The 16763-nt window shown below is 33.7% G+C and overlaps 1 protein-coding gene across 1 annotated transcript in view; it reads right to left on the bottom strand.

Annotated features, from left to right (window-relative positions):
* Positions 1-14548, bottom strand: part of stol (voltage-dependent calcium channel subunit stolid) — a 30042-nt gene extending 15494 nt beyond the window's left edge. The window contains exons 1-9 of the mRNA XM_018548957.1: positions 13735-14548; positions 11609-11663; positions 10364-10474; positions 7922-8138; positions 3250-3381; positions 1774-2376; positions 624-760; positions 395-475; positions 188-268 (exon numbers count right to left, since the gene is read on the bottom strand). Coding sequence (XP_018404459.1) covers positions 188-268; positions 395-475; positions 624-760; positions 1774-2376; positions 3250-3381; positions 7922-8138; positions 10364-10474; positions 11609-11663; positions 13735-13832 — 1515 coding nt within the window. The 5' untranslated portion in view covers positions 13833-14548. The remainder of the gene's footprint in view (positions 1-187; positions 269-394; positions 476-623; positions 761-1773; positions 2377-3249; positions 3382-7921; positions 8139-10363; positions 10475-11608; positions 11664-13734) is intronic.
* Positions 14549-16763: the final 2215 nt, after the last annotated feature.

Genomic DNA, 16763 nt, shown 5'->3' with positions numbered 1-16763 from the left:
TGTAATATTGCACAAGAAGTTTTTACAAACGCTCGGGTCAAAAAAGGCTCGAACACGGGTAGAAGGTTTAAGATAACATTATACAAAAGTCTATAAAAGCTTCGATAAAAGAGTGAAGCAAATCTTTCTGAAGCCAAGCAATTAATGCGACCAGGCCAAATAATAAAGAAAAAATATTAGTTTATACCTTGTAAGGCGGCACGAGTTTCTGAATTTCCTCGATAGGTACATCAGTACCAACAATACCCAATAAATTAGCCGTTTTCACCTTAGAATAATAACATATAATAAAGTACAATTTATTTACATATTACTTCACACATTTAACAATAAAGTGGCATTCGCGCAATATTAAGGCGTCACCACATAACTATTGTATTTAAAGTGTAATTACCGTATAATTCCGGCGATCTAAAATCGGAGCTGTCACAGACGTCATCAATTGGCCTCGATTTTCTCTGCCATATCTACTACTCTGAAGGTCAATTGTTATTAATGTAGAAACGTCGAAGAATATTTGTGGCAATAAAAAATTATGGATATTTACAAATTCCGTAAAAAGCATGAATTAAGCAATGTAATTAATATAATAATTATTTATGTGCGTGAAGTAAATTGCTTACTTTTCCACCTATGTAAGCGGGACTCCAATGAAGAGGATGATCATGTTGGTAGAGTACCATAGGCCGCGCTAAAACTTTCACGTACTCGAAAACTTTATTATGGATTTCGTCCGCGTTTGTTATTCTCGCGTAAAATCCTATAGAAATTGATATTATTAACATGAGATATACACATAACATTTTATTTTTTAAATAGTTGATATTATAGTCAGGTATAAATTGTATTTCTTTATCTTTATATATACATATACAGATATAGACAGACAGGGTGTCCCGAAATTCGAAAATAATATTATTGCAGCGTGAAACTTCGTAAAAAAATAAATAATAAAAGTGTAAGCCATTTTTTTCCCGTAAAGTAGTTTCTCAAGTATATATGTTTAAAGTTTGACCAATCATAAGTATTAGTTAAAAAGTTAATTGTGAATCCGTGTGATGTGCGTACAATAATAATGGATACTAAACAAAACATTGCCACTATATGTACACTATCAAGCGGATACATAACTTTTTAACCAATGCTTTATGATTAATTAAACTTTAAACGTTTTCATTCGAAAAATTACTTAACGGGAAAAAATATAGCTTGTTTTTATTATTTATTTTTTCACAAAGTTTCACACGGTAATATTATCCCCGAATTTCGGAATACCCTGTACATACACACACACGCGTGCGCGCATATTCATGTAATAAATTAAATAAGACACGAACATCTAGTACATAGTCCTTATAGATATTTTCTGATTTTTAAATGCATTTTACTAAATGTAATGTAAAATTTAACTTTAAAATATAACTGATCAACAATAATTTTCAAATAAAAAAAGTTTTACCAGGTTTAATTTTCTAAGTTGTGTCACTTTTGAAAGAAACGATATATTTTGATGGACCATTATCAAAACTATAATTTACAGTATAAAAAATTCTTAGAAATAATTCAAAGTGTGAAAGAGAAATATAAATATGTCTGTATAATGTTCCAATTTTAAAAATAATTTTTCCCAAAAAATTAAAACCTCTCGTATAAACAAAAACTGACTACGTTTTATTTTTTTTTCTTTTTCACATTCTTTTTCTTATGTCACTAGTTGTGAGATTTTATACATTTATAAACTATTGATGTTTAATCTGTAAACTATTGAGTAACCTTTATTGGTGCATGCCGTGTTTTGGAGATCAGGACTCTTGTCACCACCGATAAGATAGGTAAAGATCCGTACGGGCATATGCGGCCAGTTGTAACGCTTTATCACTTCTGCAGGTGGACCGTCGGTGTCGGATGTGATCAACATAATGGCTTGGTTGCACTGGCTTCCCTGGCTAGTGCGATTGTATTTATGGAGAATCTCGAAGGCGGTGCTAAGCGCGGCTGAAATATTGGTCACAGTGTCTTCGTGTTTTAGAGAGTTCAAAGCTACTTTCATCTCGTGAATGTTTTCAGGTGACGCTTGCACCAGGCTATCCTTAAAGCACTGCACTATTTCCTCGGCATTCTCGCCATAACGATATACGTTTATATAATCATCCGGCCCTAAAGTGTCCAAGACAACTTTTGTCGTAGCTATCGTTAATCGTCGATTCCGGTCAGACGTGTACGTTGCGCTATCTATCAATATCGCTAAATCCTTCGGGCTGTTTGCCGCCCCAACAAACCAATTCGACATCCTAAAATCATATACATCACGAACCGTTCGATGATGCGAAGACCTAGACGCTCCAAATGTACCCTCTATCGGCGGCCATGATATCGCTGTAACATAAATATATAATAAACCGCATGCTTACACAAATTTAACCATAGAATGCTATTGTGTACAAATTTTACGAGCAAGTCAACGAGGTCATATTGAGCGTTACGCTATGTCTTTAGTGATTAATCAACGATCAAAAGATCCAATCTGACATTCTAAAAGCAAATAAATTTTAAAAATAATAAGTCTAGTTTATATTTAATTTATCCTAGTATTTAATACTGTTGCCTTTATAATTTTATATCGAGGTGGAAATATATGTTATTGACTGTTATAATACTTGCAATTCTTTATGAATTGATAATAAATTTGTTTACGTTGTTTTCACTCTTTGCATTCAACATCTCTGCTTTATATCTCTTTTCATCGCATAAAACTATTTAAAATTTTTGGAGATTTCAAGAATGCGATTAATGCGAACAAACTAAATGACCTAATGACTTTTCAAAACTAGTATTTTTATACAAAAATCTTACGGATAATTGCAAAAACTAAATTCTGGAGCAACAGTACTGCGTCAAAACCATAAAATTTAAAAAAAAAGTAAAAATTGTCAAAGCCACATAAAGAAAAAAATTGATTATTTCCCGTTCTTTTTATCCTAAAATTTTAGGATTTTTCCATCGTTTACATCTCTATCCATAAATATGAAGAAAACACTTTATTTTTAGTTGTACTCTACATTACTGGCAATGAGGACAATATTTGAATATATGTATATTCATAAATCACACTTTACAATATTTCTACATATCTATATTTCAATTTTTTTTATGTTATCATCTGAATGATTTCGTCATTTTTCATCAAGCCAATCAAAAATAGGGCAAAATTAATCAGAATCTTACTTTTAAAGACATCATTTTAATTACCTGGGAAGCGACGTAGAAATCCTGTCGTCGCTCCATAATATTGCCAGGATAGCGTAGGATCACTCTCATAATTATTAACAAACAACAAATCCAAGTACTCGCTCCATTGAATACCCGAGGCAACGTCACGCTCTACAAAAGTAAAGAAACAATTTACTGTAGTACAAGTTGAAATCACATGATGCTCGATTTTTTGAATGATAGATACGTATGCTCTGAAACATGCTAAAATATATTTATGCATTGAGTACGGCTGATAGGCGTAATCTTTTTGTTTATTATGCATTACATTTGAATATATATTTATGTGTCAGATCTATTTCAATGCTATATATTACTATAATATGTTACATATGTACACGTTAAATATTTTTCTATATTTGTGTAACTCATCCAAGAGCATATATGACGATTACAACTCTTAAATTCAGAGATCCAGAAAGCACTCCACAAAGAGTTTTCTTTTTATGAGAAGCATATCCATCTCGTAGTGGAGCCATATACTTACCACTTATGTATAAATATGTAACATATTTGAAACATTTATTATATTTATCAAGGAATGGAAGCAACTAGTTACTGTAATCATTGTTATTTAGTTACTTACTCGTAATTACCTTATTGTATAACAACGATTTGGTGATGACGTTACGAATTTTTTTCAAGATATTGTAACATTAGAGTTGAAAAGTTAGAACAGTTAAATAATAATATACTTTTCATCACGCGCGTGTATGTAATATGTTCCCTATACTGCAACGCTTTTGTGTGCGGAAAATAGCCAATACCTCAAGCCGTTGAGTTATTATTTCTCTAATCCCACTCTTCTGCGCAAAAACGTTGCGATATAGGCACATTTTACGACGAGCACTCATAATGAAAAAGTTATTTGTTAACGCGTAATGGTGATAATATACTTTCCAAAGTGATTTTCCTAATCTCAGCGTTTAATTAGTCATCATTACAGCCATAAAAAATTGCAACATCATTATCAAATTGTTTGCTATTACAAAAAGTAACTGTAAAAGTGATTGAAAAGTAACTTTACCAATCTCTAAGATTGTTGCTGTGCATTTTCCATAAATAATGTTACATCTTAAAACAGTTGTTACAAGTTGTATTTGTATACGTAATGAAGAAATATGTAACTTTTATTTTTCAGTGCTTGGAATTAGTTGCGCTCATTTCGAGCCGATTCCCGAAGCGACGCCCACTATCTCCCCCATTACCGCTCGACCGTCGAATCGCCAATCACGTGGCTAGGCGCTATGCCTCAAGAGAGTCTCTCGGTGAAAAATATGTTGGTAGCGTATTTTTAGGAAAAACTTGTACAAAATTTTCTTTTTAACATAATTTTTGTAAATAAAATCTTCTATTATTTACATATTTCATTTTATTTATACATATATATTTTTTGCATAAGTATAAATAAATGCAGCTGTTTAAAGTTGGAATCTGTAAATGCGAATATTGATAATATTATTATTACATTCGTTTGTCCACTGTTTGTCCACGTTTGTCCACCCGTTATTTTCATTTGTCCAGCCTCCAAAAAAAAGTTATGCACAAAAAAAATTGTAACACTCCAAGTGATTATTTTAAACTATTACGAAAAATATAATAAGCATAGGGTGGACAAACGAAAATAATGGGTGGACAAACGTGGACAACCAGTGGACAAACGAATGCAATAATGATTTTATCAATATTCGCATTTAGACGATCCAACTTCACAAAGCAGCTCTGTGAAGTTGACACCCCTAAATGCGAATATTGGTAAAATCATTATTGCATTCGTTTGTCCACTGTTTGTTCACGTTTGTCCACCCATTATTTTCGTTTGTCCACCCTATGCTTATTATATTTTTCGTAATAGTGTAAAATAATCACTTGGGGGATGTTACAATCTTTTTTTGTGTATAACTTTTTTTTGGAGGGTGGACCAATGAAAATAACGGGTGGACAAACGTGGACAACCAGTGGACAAACGAATGCAATAATGATTTTATCAATATTCGCATTTAGACGATCCAACTTCACAAAGCAGCTCTGTGAAGTTGACACCCCTAAATGCGAATATTGGTAAAATCATTATTGCATTCGTTTGTCCACTGTTTGTTCACGTTTGTCCACCCATTATTTTCGTTTGTCCACCCTATGCTTATTATATTTTTCGTAATAGTGTAAAATAATCACTTGGGGGATGTTACAATCTTTTTTTGTGTATAACTTTTTTTTGGAGGGTGGACCAATGAAAATAACGGGTGGACAAACGTGGACAACCAGTGGACAAACGAATGCAATAATGATTTTATCAATATTCGCATTTAGACGATCCAACTTCACAAAGCAGCTCTGTGAAGTTGACACCCCTAAATGCGAATATTGGTAAAATCATTATTGCATTCGTTTGTCCACTGTTTGTTCACGTTTGTCCACCCATTATTTTCGTTTGTCCACCCTATGCTTATTATATTTTTCGTAATAGTGTAAAATAATCACTTGGGGGATGTTACAATCTTTTTTTGTGTATAACTTTTTTTTGGAGGGTGGACCAATGAAAATAACGGGTGGACAAACGTGGACAACCAGTGGACAAACGAATGCAATAATGATTTTATCAATATTCGCATTTAGACGATCCAACTTCACAAAGCAGCTCTGTGAAGTTGACACCCCTAAATGCGAATATTGGTAAAATCATTATTGCATTCGTTTGTCCACTGTTTGTTCACGTTTGTCCACCCATTATTTTCGTTTGTCCACCCTATGCTTATTATATTTTTCGTAATAGTGTAAAATAATCACTTGGGGGATGTTACAATCTTTTTTTGTGTATAACTTTTTTTTGGAGGGTGGACCAATGAAAATAACGGGTGGACAAACGTGGACAACCAGTGGACAAACGAATGCAATAATGATTTTATCAATATTCGCATTTAGACGATCCAACTTCACAAAGCAGCTCTGTGAAGTTGACACCCCTAAATGCGAATATTGGTAAAATCATTATTGCATTCGTTTGTCCACTGTTTGTTCACGTTTGTCCACCCATTATTTTCGTTTGTCCACCCTATGCTTATTATATTTTTCGTAATAGTGTAAAATAATCACTTGGGGGATGTTACAATCTTTTTTTGTGTATAACTTTTTTTTGGAGGGTGGACCAATGAAAATAACGGGTGGACAAACGTGGACAACCAGTGGACAAACGAATGCAATAATGATTTTATCAATATTCGCATTTAGACGATCCAACTTCACAAAGCAGCTCTGTGAAGTTGACACCCCTAAATGCGAATATTGGTAAAATCATTATTGCATTCGTTTGTCCACTGTTTGTCCACGTTTGTCCACCCATTATTTTCGTTTGTCCACATTCCAAAAAAAAGTTATGCACAAAAAAAATTGTAACACCCCCAAGTGATTATTTTACACTATTGCGAAAAATATAATAAACATAGGGTGGACAAACGAAAATAATGGGTGGACAAACGTGGACAAACAGTGGACAAACGAATGCAATAATGATTTTACCAATATTCGCATTTAGAGGATCCAACTTCACAGAGCTGCTTTGTGAAGTTGGATCCTCTAAATGCGAATATTGGTAAAATCATTATTGCATTCGTTTGTCCACTGTTTGTCCACGTTTGTCCACCCGTTATTTTCATTGGTCCACCCTCCAAAAAAAAGTTATACACAAAAAAAGATTGTAACATCCCCAAGTGATTATTTTTCGAGTTCGTATCGATTGCTTGAGAATTCATTTTACTAAATTAATGATTTTTTCGAAAAAATACGAATGAAAAATATCAAAAAAAACGAAGAACAACTGAATAAGATTAAAAGAAGACGAAAATCATCATCTTCATGACTATTTCAAGAAGCGGGGAAAAATAAAAAAATAAAAAAAATACAAAAATCAATAATTTAAAATGAAGACAGTTATTTAAAACTAACGGAAAAAAAGGAAAAAACAAATAATAATCTCATAAATTAGACAAATCCGGAAAAAAATTTTAAGGATATATAAATGCTTAAATTTTTTAAAAAATTAAGTAAAGAAAGAACCTACGTCGTAATTTTAGGTGGATTAACAAACCAGTTTGGTCTTTTCCAGATTTGTTTGTGTATCCCCAATAATTCTGAATCGCGCGCATAACGCGCGCAGGAAAAGGCTAGTAAAACTAAAAGGAAAAACGATCTTATTAATATTTTATGGATTTACACAAACATAAATAAAGATGCATCAAATTTTAAACTTCTTTTTACAAAATTTGTAAAATTTGTGTACGATATTTTTACAAAATTTTAAGACTTAATGCATCTTTATTTATGTTTGTATAACTCCATAAAATATCAATAAGACTGTTTTTTAAAGAATCGACCTGAAAAGTAGAGACTTCAAGTTGCAAAATGCGTTTTTAAACATCTCGATACAATCATTTTTGACGATGTTCTTCGAAGAAATAGATCTATTTCAAAATTATCTATTTTTACAGGGTGTTGTGACCTTTAATTTTATTGAGTAGTGTAGTTTAGATAATAATCATGTCTCACATATGCATTCAAACTATGAAGGAATGAAAGGGATACAAATGACCTTCATTCATGAATATCTACATTTTTCGATTAGCATTTTGTTAAATTCATCTAACGCAATGCTTACCGTTGTCTTTAATTCCGTTTGGCAGGAGCACGGCAGACAAACTAACATTCACTGCTAGATTATCAAAGTGGCGATTTGTAGCGAGAAACATCTCCTGTGCGGGACCCTTTTCATCGCTAACGAAGTTATTAAGCCGATGCGAAGCGTAATACTTGGGCGACATGTTTCCTTCCCTCGGCGCCGATACTGCAGCCTGTTCGGCGCTCTCCACTAATCTCTATGAATAGAACAAACAACATTATGTTTAAAAAATATTTTATTTTTTAAACATACGAAGCTAAAGCTTCGAACGGTCTATAATTTATTAAAAGAGGAAGTGGCTTTTATTAATTATACAATATTTCTAAAAGATAATGATATTAATTTCAATTGACAAATTGATTTGGTACCACGAGTTTTCAATAAAATTGTATATTCAAAGATTCGTAAGGAATATAGTTTTTACAAAGCTCTTGAAATATTAAAGAACTTCGTTAGTATGTATAATATGTATAATATTATAATAATTATTTTATGTTACTTAGCACTATAATAGCTACAACTATATGTGAAAACTAAAATGTATTTTCAAATAAATGAAATAAAAAACTATTTAGCAAAGGTTTCTACGCAACTTAAGGATTTTTTAAACACTCAAATTTTTCGACTTTTTACAATAATAAATCTATAATGTACTAAGAATAAATTTGTAAAGATTAGCAAAGATCTCAATGCAAGGTGCAAATTTTATAAAAAATGAAAAAGTAATTTTTCTATACAAATTTTTAATCAAACAATACAAATAACATTAAATTTTACTTGGTAATAATAATTATGAGGTATGGTAAGAAAAAACTAATTTTTATGGTAAAAAAAAACTTGTGCATGTCTCATAGTTGTAGATATATCATTTTCGATGTTGAAGCAGCTATATAATGTATGTACATGATTGAAACAATTATAAATTTATTGTTGACCCAAGAAATGACTATAAATTATAGTTGAATTATAGTATTTGCAATCATTCTCTCTTCTCTTAGTGTAGATATTTACGAATAATCATATGTCTTACGATATATGTGTACTGCACACGCACGCACGCACATATACATTGTATATACACATAAAATTATCTTATAAATTTTACGAGAACAAGTTATATGAGTCTGAGGATGCCGTCATATGCGATGTAGTTTGCGTAAGCATAAACTTCCGTCAACCAATTAAATCATACCAAATTGCATCAGGTACTACGTTATTCTAATTGAGACAATTTGATTAGCTGACGCAAGTTATGCATACGCTTATGCAATTATGTCGCTTGTGATGGTACCTTTACGATTCTGTTTAAAATTGACCCATTAATTAGTATTATGTATTTCTATTTGTAAAATATCATAGAAATTGGATTTGAGTAGCCTTTTAGAGCTGAGTATATTATTATTGCAATATTTTTCACAATAATTATTGCGAAACAATTTAAATTATTTACACGTATTTAAAGATATTTATTAGCATTCTGCATTAATAATATTAAATATGATGTTGCCCATTCATGTGTGTTAAATTTCTATCATTTACCTATATCCAAATAACTCTAAAACAATTGCGATTTAAAAAGCTAATAAATTTTTCTTACTGTAAAATTTTAAAAATTAATAGAGAACTTATGTATATACAATATTATATTTCTTATCAAAAACACTGAAAAAGTTATTGTTTGTCGAATTTAACATTTGACATCTTAAACAAAGATTGAGATTAAAATTGCATTTGCAAACATTTTGAATAGTAATTTATTTCATTTTCTATTCGTATCGATAAAATTTCGTATAAAGAGAATTATTTATAAAAAAAAGTATTTATAACTTATTAAATCAAGATCAAATTAAACAAACTTTATAAAGAAATAATATATTGTTTACTTTGTTATTGATAATTCTATATACACTACTCGACAAGAAATAGGGAACACTTCCGAATACGCTAAAAATTCGACAATATTCAAAACACCATACTATAACACGATAAAAAAATCATACAACATTTATTAAAATAATAAATTGAAGATAAAAAGTTTCACCCTTTCGATTGCTGTAAATCGCATTTTCGTGTAATTTTGTCCTCACGTCATAAATCTTTGCAAAGTTTGAGCAAAATTTTCAGATTTGACGGATATTTATTTGTGTCCGTATAACTCCGTAAAGGATTAGTCATATTGACAATTCAATTATAATTTTCGTAAGTAGAGATTTCAACTTAAAATGCTTTTTTAATGTTTTATCTGCGATGATTTTTCATCAAGTTACGGTGTTCTGAATATTGCTCAATTTTTAGCGTGTTCAAAAGTGTTCCCTATTTTTTTTTTTTGAGTAGTGTATTTTATAAATGCATCTTTTTAATTTAATAAATAATTTAAAGTCGCATCTTACATTAAAAGTGAAAAAAAAAATGTTGACTTACCATTACGGCATTCATTTTGAAGTCCATCATATTTTTCACCTCCATGGCCATTTCCCGAACAAGAACGAGACCATCCCTTTTTATGACGTTGGCCTCCACTTCGTGATATTTCTGGGCGTGAAGTAATAAAAATCAGTGTGTGAGCGGTAAAATTACGAGATTTTTGTGTCAAAGAAATAATTTTAAAGCAATCAGAATCTTATTGAACTTTTCATAACGCTATATACAGTTTATACCTAATAGGAAGTAGAACCCATAAGGGTCGAAGTTGAATCTTTAGTGCTTAAATAATTCTAAATATCAATAATAAAGAGCATAGTTTGATTTAAAAAAATTTGCTGAAATTTCTGTCAATTGACTCATTTTATTATGAATTATACTGAAATGGATCTAAAGATTTCATCGATTTATTTTCACCAGGGAAAATTAACGTTTAAAAACAATGTTTAATCTATTATCTAAATTCAAAATGAGTACATTGAAATAACGATATTAAGAAAATAAAAAATTAGTAAAACTATATAGGTAAGCTTAATATAGAAAACAGCTTACTCTGTACATATACAAGAGAGTTTTAAGTTTAAATATTTATTTCATATTTAATATTAAATTAATTATTAGCTAATGTAATATATTTTCAGATCTTATAACTTACTTTAGCACTATAAAAAAAGTAACAAAAAAGTAACGAATCGTTACTTTTCAAGTAACGGTAATGCATTACTTTTTAAAATTGGTAACAAGTTACTTTTTTAAGGTAACGCGCACAACCTTGATTTTAAATATGTGACTTTTGCTAAAATCACCTCACGTTGTGGAGGTATGCTTTTTATTATTGATATATCTCTTTATTAAATCACCTTTAAAAATTTAAACTTCAATATTTTGTTGTGAATTTATATACTACACAAATAAAATTCTATCAAACTCTGCGCGCCAAATTAATTTTTTGGTCTTAAAACGTAATACCCCAATAGAAAAAATCATAGTATTATTACAATAAATCGCCTAGCAATTTAATAATTTATGTTCATAGACATTATAGAAAATAATTTGGAGAAAGACTTATAAATAGATTTCACTTCTTCTTATGATATGAATCTTGGTACAATTTATAATGTCTCTATTAATGGTTTGCTAAAGTAACTACAAATATATTTACTAATAAACATAGTTAAGTTATGTATATATATAAATATATCAGGTATATTTTCTTACTCTTTGTATCTCGCTCATTTTGGTTACTTGTTTACCAAACTCCCACAGATCCACGCCAAACTTTAAAGCCCAGTTTTTCACTCTGTAATAATTAATTATATTATTATAACAGTACTAAGATATACACTGTAACGACTGACAAAATATTTGCGCAATAACAATAAATATAAAATATTAAAGAATAATTAAAATTTATTGCGTTTGCTTATAATAATACATAATTATTTTGTGTTAGTTTATACGGAAATAATTGATCACAAATGTAATGTATGTTTTTACATTTTCACATTTATTAAAATTATAACACGTGAAGAAATCCTCAGGTATTTTTTCGAGTTTTACATAGAAAAGACAGTTTCGTAAATTTATTTTAGAGAAAGAAAGAGAGAGAGAGAAGAGGGAGAGGCAAAAGGAGAAAAGAGAGATATTAAGTACACTTGTAACTTTTAGTGTAATTTTAATGAGCAGTTACATGAGTTGTAAGACTATATCTTCGAAAAATTATTTATAATTTCAGAAAGCTTTATATTAAGAAAAAATCAAACTGTTAAAATTCTTTCTGAAAACTCCTTTTTGCTAAATCCAAGGCTAAATAGGATCTTTTTACATATATTAAGTATACAACTTAATTCTCGGCTTAAGTATACAACTTAATTCTCTCATTTTTATCAATAAGTTTCAAAATGTAAAATTATAAAGAATAAATATTATAGCCTAATCAAAGTAATCCCTTTAACTTTCTACACATTTTCGCCATTTTTTAGGCAGCTATCGGATTCCGCTTCAGAAAAAAAATAGTTTTGAGTCGATGAATTGAGTCTATTGATAAAAAAAAATTGAAATTGCTATCACGAAATCTTTGGAACCACTTTTTTACATGTATTGTACGACACAAAGTTTTTGCCTAAAACCGAGCAAATCATTTCTTGAGCTTCTGCGGCATTTTTCTTCAACTGGAATGCGAAAAGGAGGCAGTGCCTCAAATGCTGCTTTTCGAACGACATAATTTTTTACTACTATTTTTTGAGGTTAGATTTATGGCATCGATACCTACTATATCTTATTTTAAAGCTTTACGGATGACCATGACGTTTTAAAACGTTGACACTTGAAACGCCACTAAAGATTTAAATTTGAATAAGTGCTGTAATCGATTGAACATACAGGGACCGAGAATGAAGTTGTACATTTAATAATAATTTTTGTTTCTTTTTGTTTCCCTCCTTCCCTTCCCTTCATCTTTTCTTTCTTTTTGGAACTTTATACATTTTTCTCTCGGACTTTTTTGTCTATATTTTTTTATTATTCACTTTTTCATTTTTTTTGGCGCCATTCATTATTCTTACTATACAGTGTCTCAAAATATATATATATTTGCAAATTAAAATACCATAGTAAGAATACTGTGGTATTTTAATTTGCAAATTATTTTATATATATATATATATATGTATATAAATGTTTACTTAGCAAAATTAAGTTTGTGAAGTAACAAGAGTTTAAATATGGTCAATTACAGTCTACATTTGATGGACTATGTTTAGAGTGTGTGCTTACTATAATTACTACCACACGCGCGATTCATAGATAGGAATAACCTGTAATTGGCTATATTTAAACCTTCATGCCTCAAAAATTACCGCTTGAGATAAAAATGTGTACACACAAAGTTTTTTTATTTAATTTTTCGAAAACTCTTCCTATATATAGTATTTTGATTGGCGAATTCTCCTGTATATTCACCCTTCTTCTCATATCGTTCACACCCTTTGACGACTTCTCTCCCTCTCCTTCTACTTTCTTCACTTTCTCTCTTTTTCTCACCCTCCTATTCCCACTCTCGCGCGTTTCTTTATTTCCCCACTCTACCGCATGCTCGTTCTAGCCCTCTCTTCCACCCCCTCGCGCTCGCGTTCCTTCTGCTCTCTATCGAGTTTTGCTCGTCGAGCTTTATGCACCCCATCCATCCAATCGCTCGCACATCTACCGCACCACCACCACCCTTATCACCCGACTTCCTCTTTCTCTCCTTTCCAACCCGCCCGACCAACTTCTTTTGGATTCCTCATGCGTCATCGATATCTAACGATGCACGGGACAATTTCATATACTTTACTTAATCACTACCTACATCACACTCGCGCGACACTTACTCATTGTGAGGTATGTCCTCCTCTTGTTGACGACTCGAGCCTATCCACAACAGAAACAGTAGCCCGAAGCGTAACAGCCTGTCGATGCGCAAGAACATTATTTCAACGGTTCTAGATACAATTATTTCTCAAAATCCTTCCTCTCTCCCTCTTCCTCTCCTTCACTGTCACCCTTGCCGCGTTCTCGGCGCGTGGTCTCCTATGGTAAGTCTCTCCGCGATAATTTCGCGTGATTGACAATCGATCGTCGAGCCGAGGACCAGGGACGAGTCGGTTCGGCACCCGTCGATTTAATGATCCTCGCGCATCGTTCATAGGTCATCACCTTTCTTGGATTTCTTCCACCTCCCGTTTCTCTCGCAAACCGATCTCGAGCACATCTATCTACTGCCACGTCCACTATATCGCCAACTCACCAACCCTCTGTCCGCTACCCGCGCTCGCTTGCGCGCGAGCGCGCGCGCGCACCCTCGTACGAGTGATGTACAAGGTCACGAAATCGGATCACGCACAGAGACGAGACCATCCCTTCATCCCCGTCGCGTTTGCTACTTTACGAACGGCGACGGTCCGCGCTGCGATTGTCAGAGCAAATCCAGTCGCCAGTTCGATCATTTTAACAGCGGGCGGAAAGAGATAGTAGTAGTAGTAGTAGTAGGCGGCGGCGACGGCAGCGTTCCGGGCTGCGTATACCGTTCCGGAACGTGCGCTCGAAATGTCACTGCCTTTTCCGGAGCTGAGCGCGACCACATGATCTCACCGCGCAAAGCGAGGATGGCATAATTCTTTACCGCGCCTCTCTATATTGCTCTTACGCGATTTACTCGCACTACGGCTCGGTCGGTCCCAGAGTGGATTCCCTCGGAATCGCCCGCCGATCGCCGCACGTTTTCGCACAATTTCGCTTTACAAGAATTTTGTCCACGTCGTAATGACGCGTTAAGACCCGCGTGGAAAGAAATCGCGGTGAAGAAATGAGAGGCCGACAAAGGTGGATTAGGGTAGAGGGAATAGAATAAAACGTAACAGCAGATAAGGAGTTGGTAAAAAAGAAAAAGCGGAACTCGCTTCGCAACGAGTAGTACTATAGAGCAATGCGTGGAAAGAAGATGGAAAAAGGAAACGCGAGCGGGTAATATGATGAATGGTTGGAGCGAGGGAGAGTGAGAGGAGATGAGAACGAATCACACGCTCTCTCCCTCGCGACGACACTGCGATTTTTCAAGCGGGAACAGCGTGATGGAGCTTCTCTGAGTTCGTCGCTTTTGGCTGGCGCACGATGCGGAAAATCACGCAAGAACAGCGCGGTGGCAGCGTCGCGCCGCGCCGCTATCTCTGCTACCGCTCTCTCTGCTCGCCGTCGCTGCCCCTCCGAGAGGGTGGCTCGCGGCGCGCGCGCACTACCCCTTACTACGTCTACGATCAGTTCGTGATTTTGGTAGTACGTTATTTTGAGAGGTGAGAGGAAGGAGGTGAGTCGTCTCTCTCTCTCTCTCTCTCTACCTCTCTTCCTACAAAGGGGTTGGGGTGGGCGAAGGGGGCCAACACGAAGGTAGAGCGCTCCATAGTGGCGGCGACCGCGACATCAGCTTCGTCGAAGCTCGCGTTGGGCTCGTCCTCGGCTCGGCCAGGTGGATCGCAGGGCTCGCTCCGCAGAGCATGGAGCCTTATGCGCGGGGTGGCAATGGAACGAGAGGGAGTGGGGGAGTACGTCGCCAGAAAGACGAGTAATAGTGGTGGTGGATGCGAAGCGCGCGAGGGTAAACGGGGGGAATGGGGGATAAAAGCAGCGGAAGGTGGAGAGAAGGCACGGTGCCGTTCCCCGGAGGACGAGGTTAGGGAGTGGGGAAACGCGGTCTCGACCTTACGCCACGTTACGGGGGTGTAACGCAGCGCAAGTCCAGTATCATTGATTTAACATATATCTATATCTTACATAAAGACAGCGAGAGCTATGATGAGGATAGGGTAACACTTGTCCAAGCACACGGCTGGGACAGCGTAAGGGAGAAATCATTTCTCCCATCAAGAGAAGACTATTTCAAACGAATTATTCAAGTTATATGTAATTATTGTGAAGATTGTTCAAGAGTTTTATGTGACGATTTCTATAGGACGAATATATATTGAAAATAATTTCTGCGAAATAAATTACAATTATATATATGGGACGTTTTATGTCAACTAAATCATCTACATATACTTAAAAATCAGCGCAACTAAAATAAACGTTCGAGATTTCAAATTATTCGTATATGTACTTTTGAAAAAAAAACGTAACCTTTTGAAAAATCCAATATGGCGGATCCAATATGGCATCGAGAAGCGATAAACATTATATCCAATACTTTCTTAATTAAACCACCATATTGATCCCAATGGGTTAAAAACGATTAGGATTCTATTCTCTTAAACACCTAATAGATATTTAAGTCCCAATTGAATATTTAAGAGAATAGAATTAAAAACTATAGGGTGAGAGTGATTTCAGCGGGCTTGCCGCGCAGCGGTAGCACAAATAACTTATACGTGTCAATGCAAATTCACCTTTGGATTCGCATAGAATCTAGATCGCGACTAAAGAATGTAAATCGATGTTTTTTTTTTTACATTTGCGCGCAAATAATTTTCAATAAAAAGTTCGCGTTTATAAATTCAATAATTATAAAATTGAAAAATTTTTTATTTTTTTTAGTATAAAGATATGCATGTGCCTTTTTGTAAAATGTCGCTGTTTTGTAAAAAGGCTAGCCAATTTCATTGAGATTATCCTTTCCTGTACGATTTCGCAAAGTTTTCTTTTACGTATTTTTTAATCACCTCTCTTATATATTGTATACTTTCAAAAAGAATCTTTTTTCATGCTTTTTTCGCTATATGTTCCACTGACATGCGCAATGCATGTACATTTCCGGACACTTTGAGAAAGAGAAACACCTGAAAAGTATGTTTCTTCCTCTAATCTTCTCCGGACACTTTCTTTGCAGAAACTGTAAGCAACTGCCAGTCCATACTTATGAGGTCTATGG

Source organism: Cyphomyrmex costatus, unplaced genomic scaffold, assembly GCF_001594065.2.
Source record: "Cyphomyrmex costatus isolate MS0001 unplaced genomic scaffold, Ccosl1.0 scaffold76, whole genome shotgun sequence".
Lineage (NCBI taxonomy): Eukaryota > Metazoa > Arthropoda > Insecta > Hymenoptera > Formicidae > Cyphomyrmex > Cyphomyrmex costatus.
Note: the sequence above shows the minus strand (reverse complement) of the source record. Positions and strands in the feature narration are given on the sequence as shown.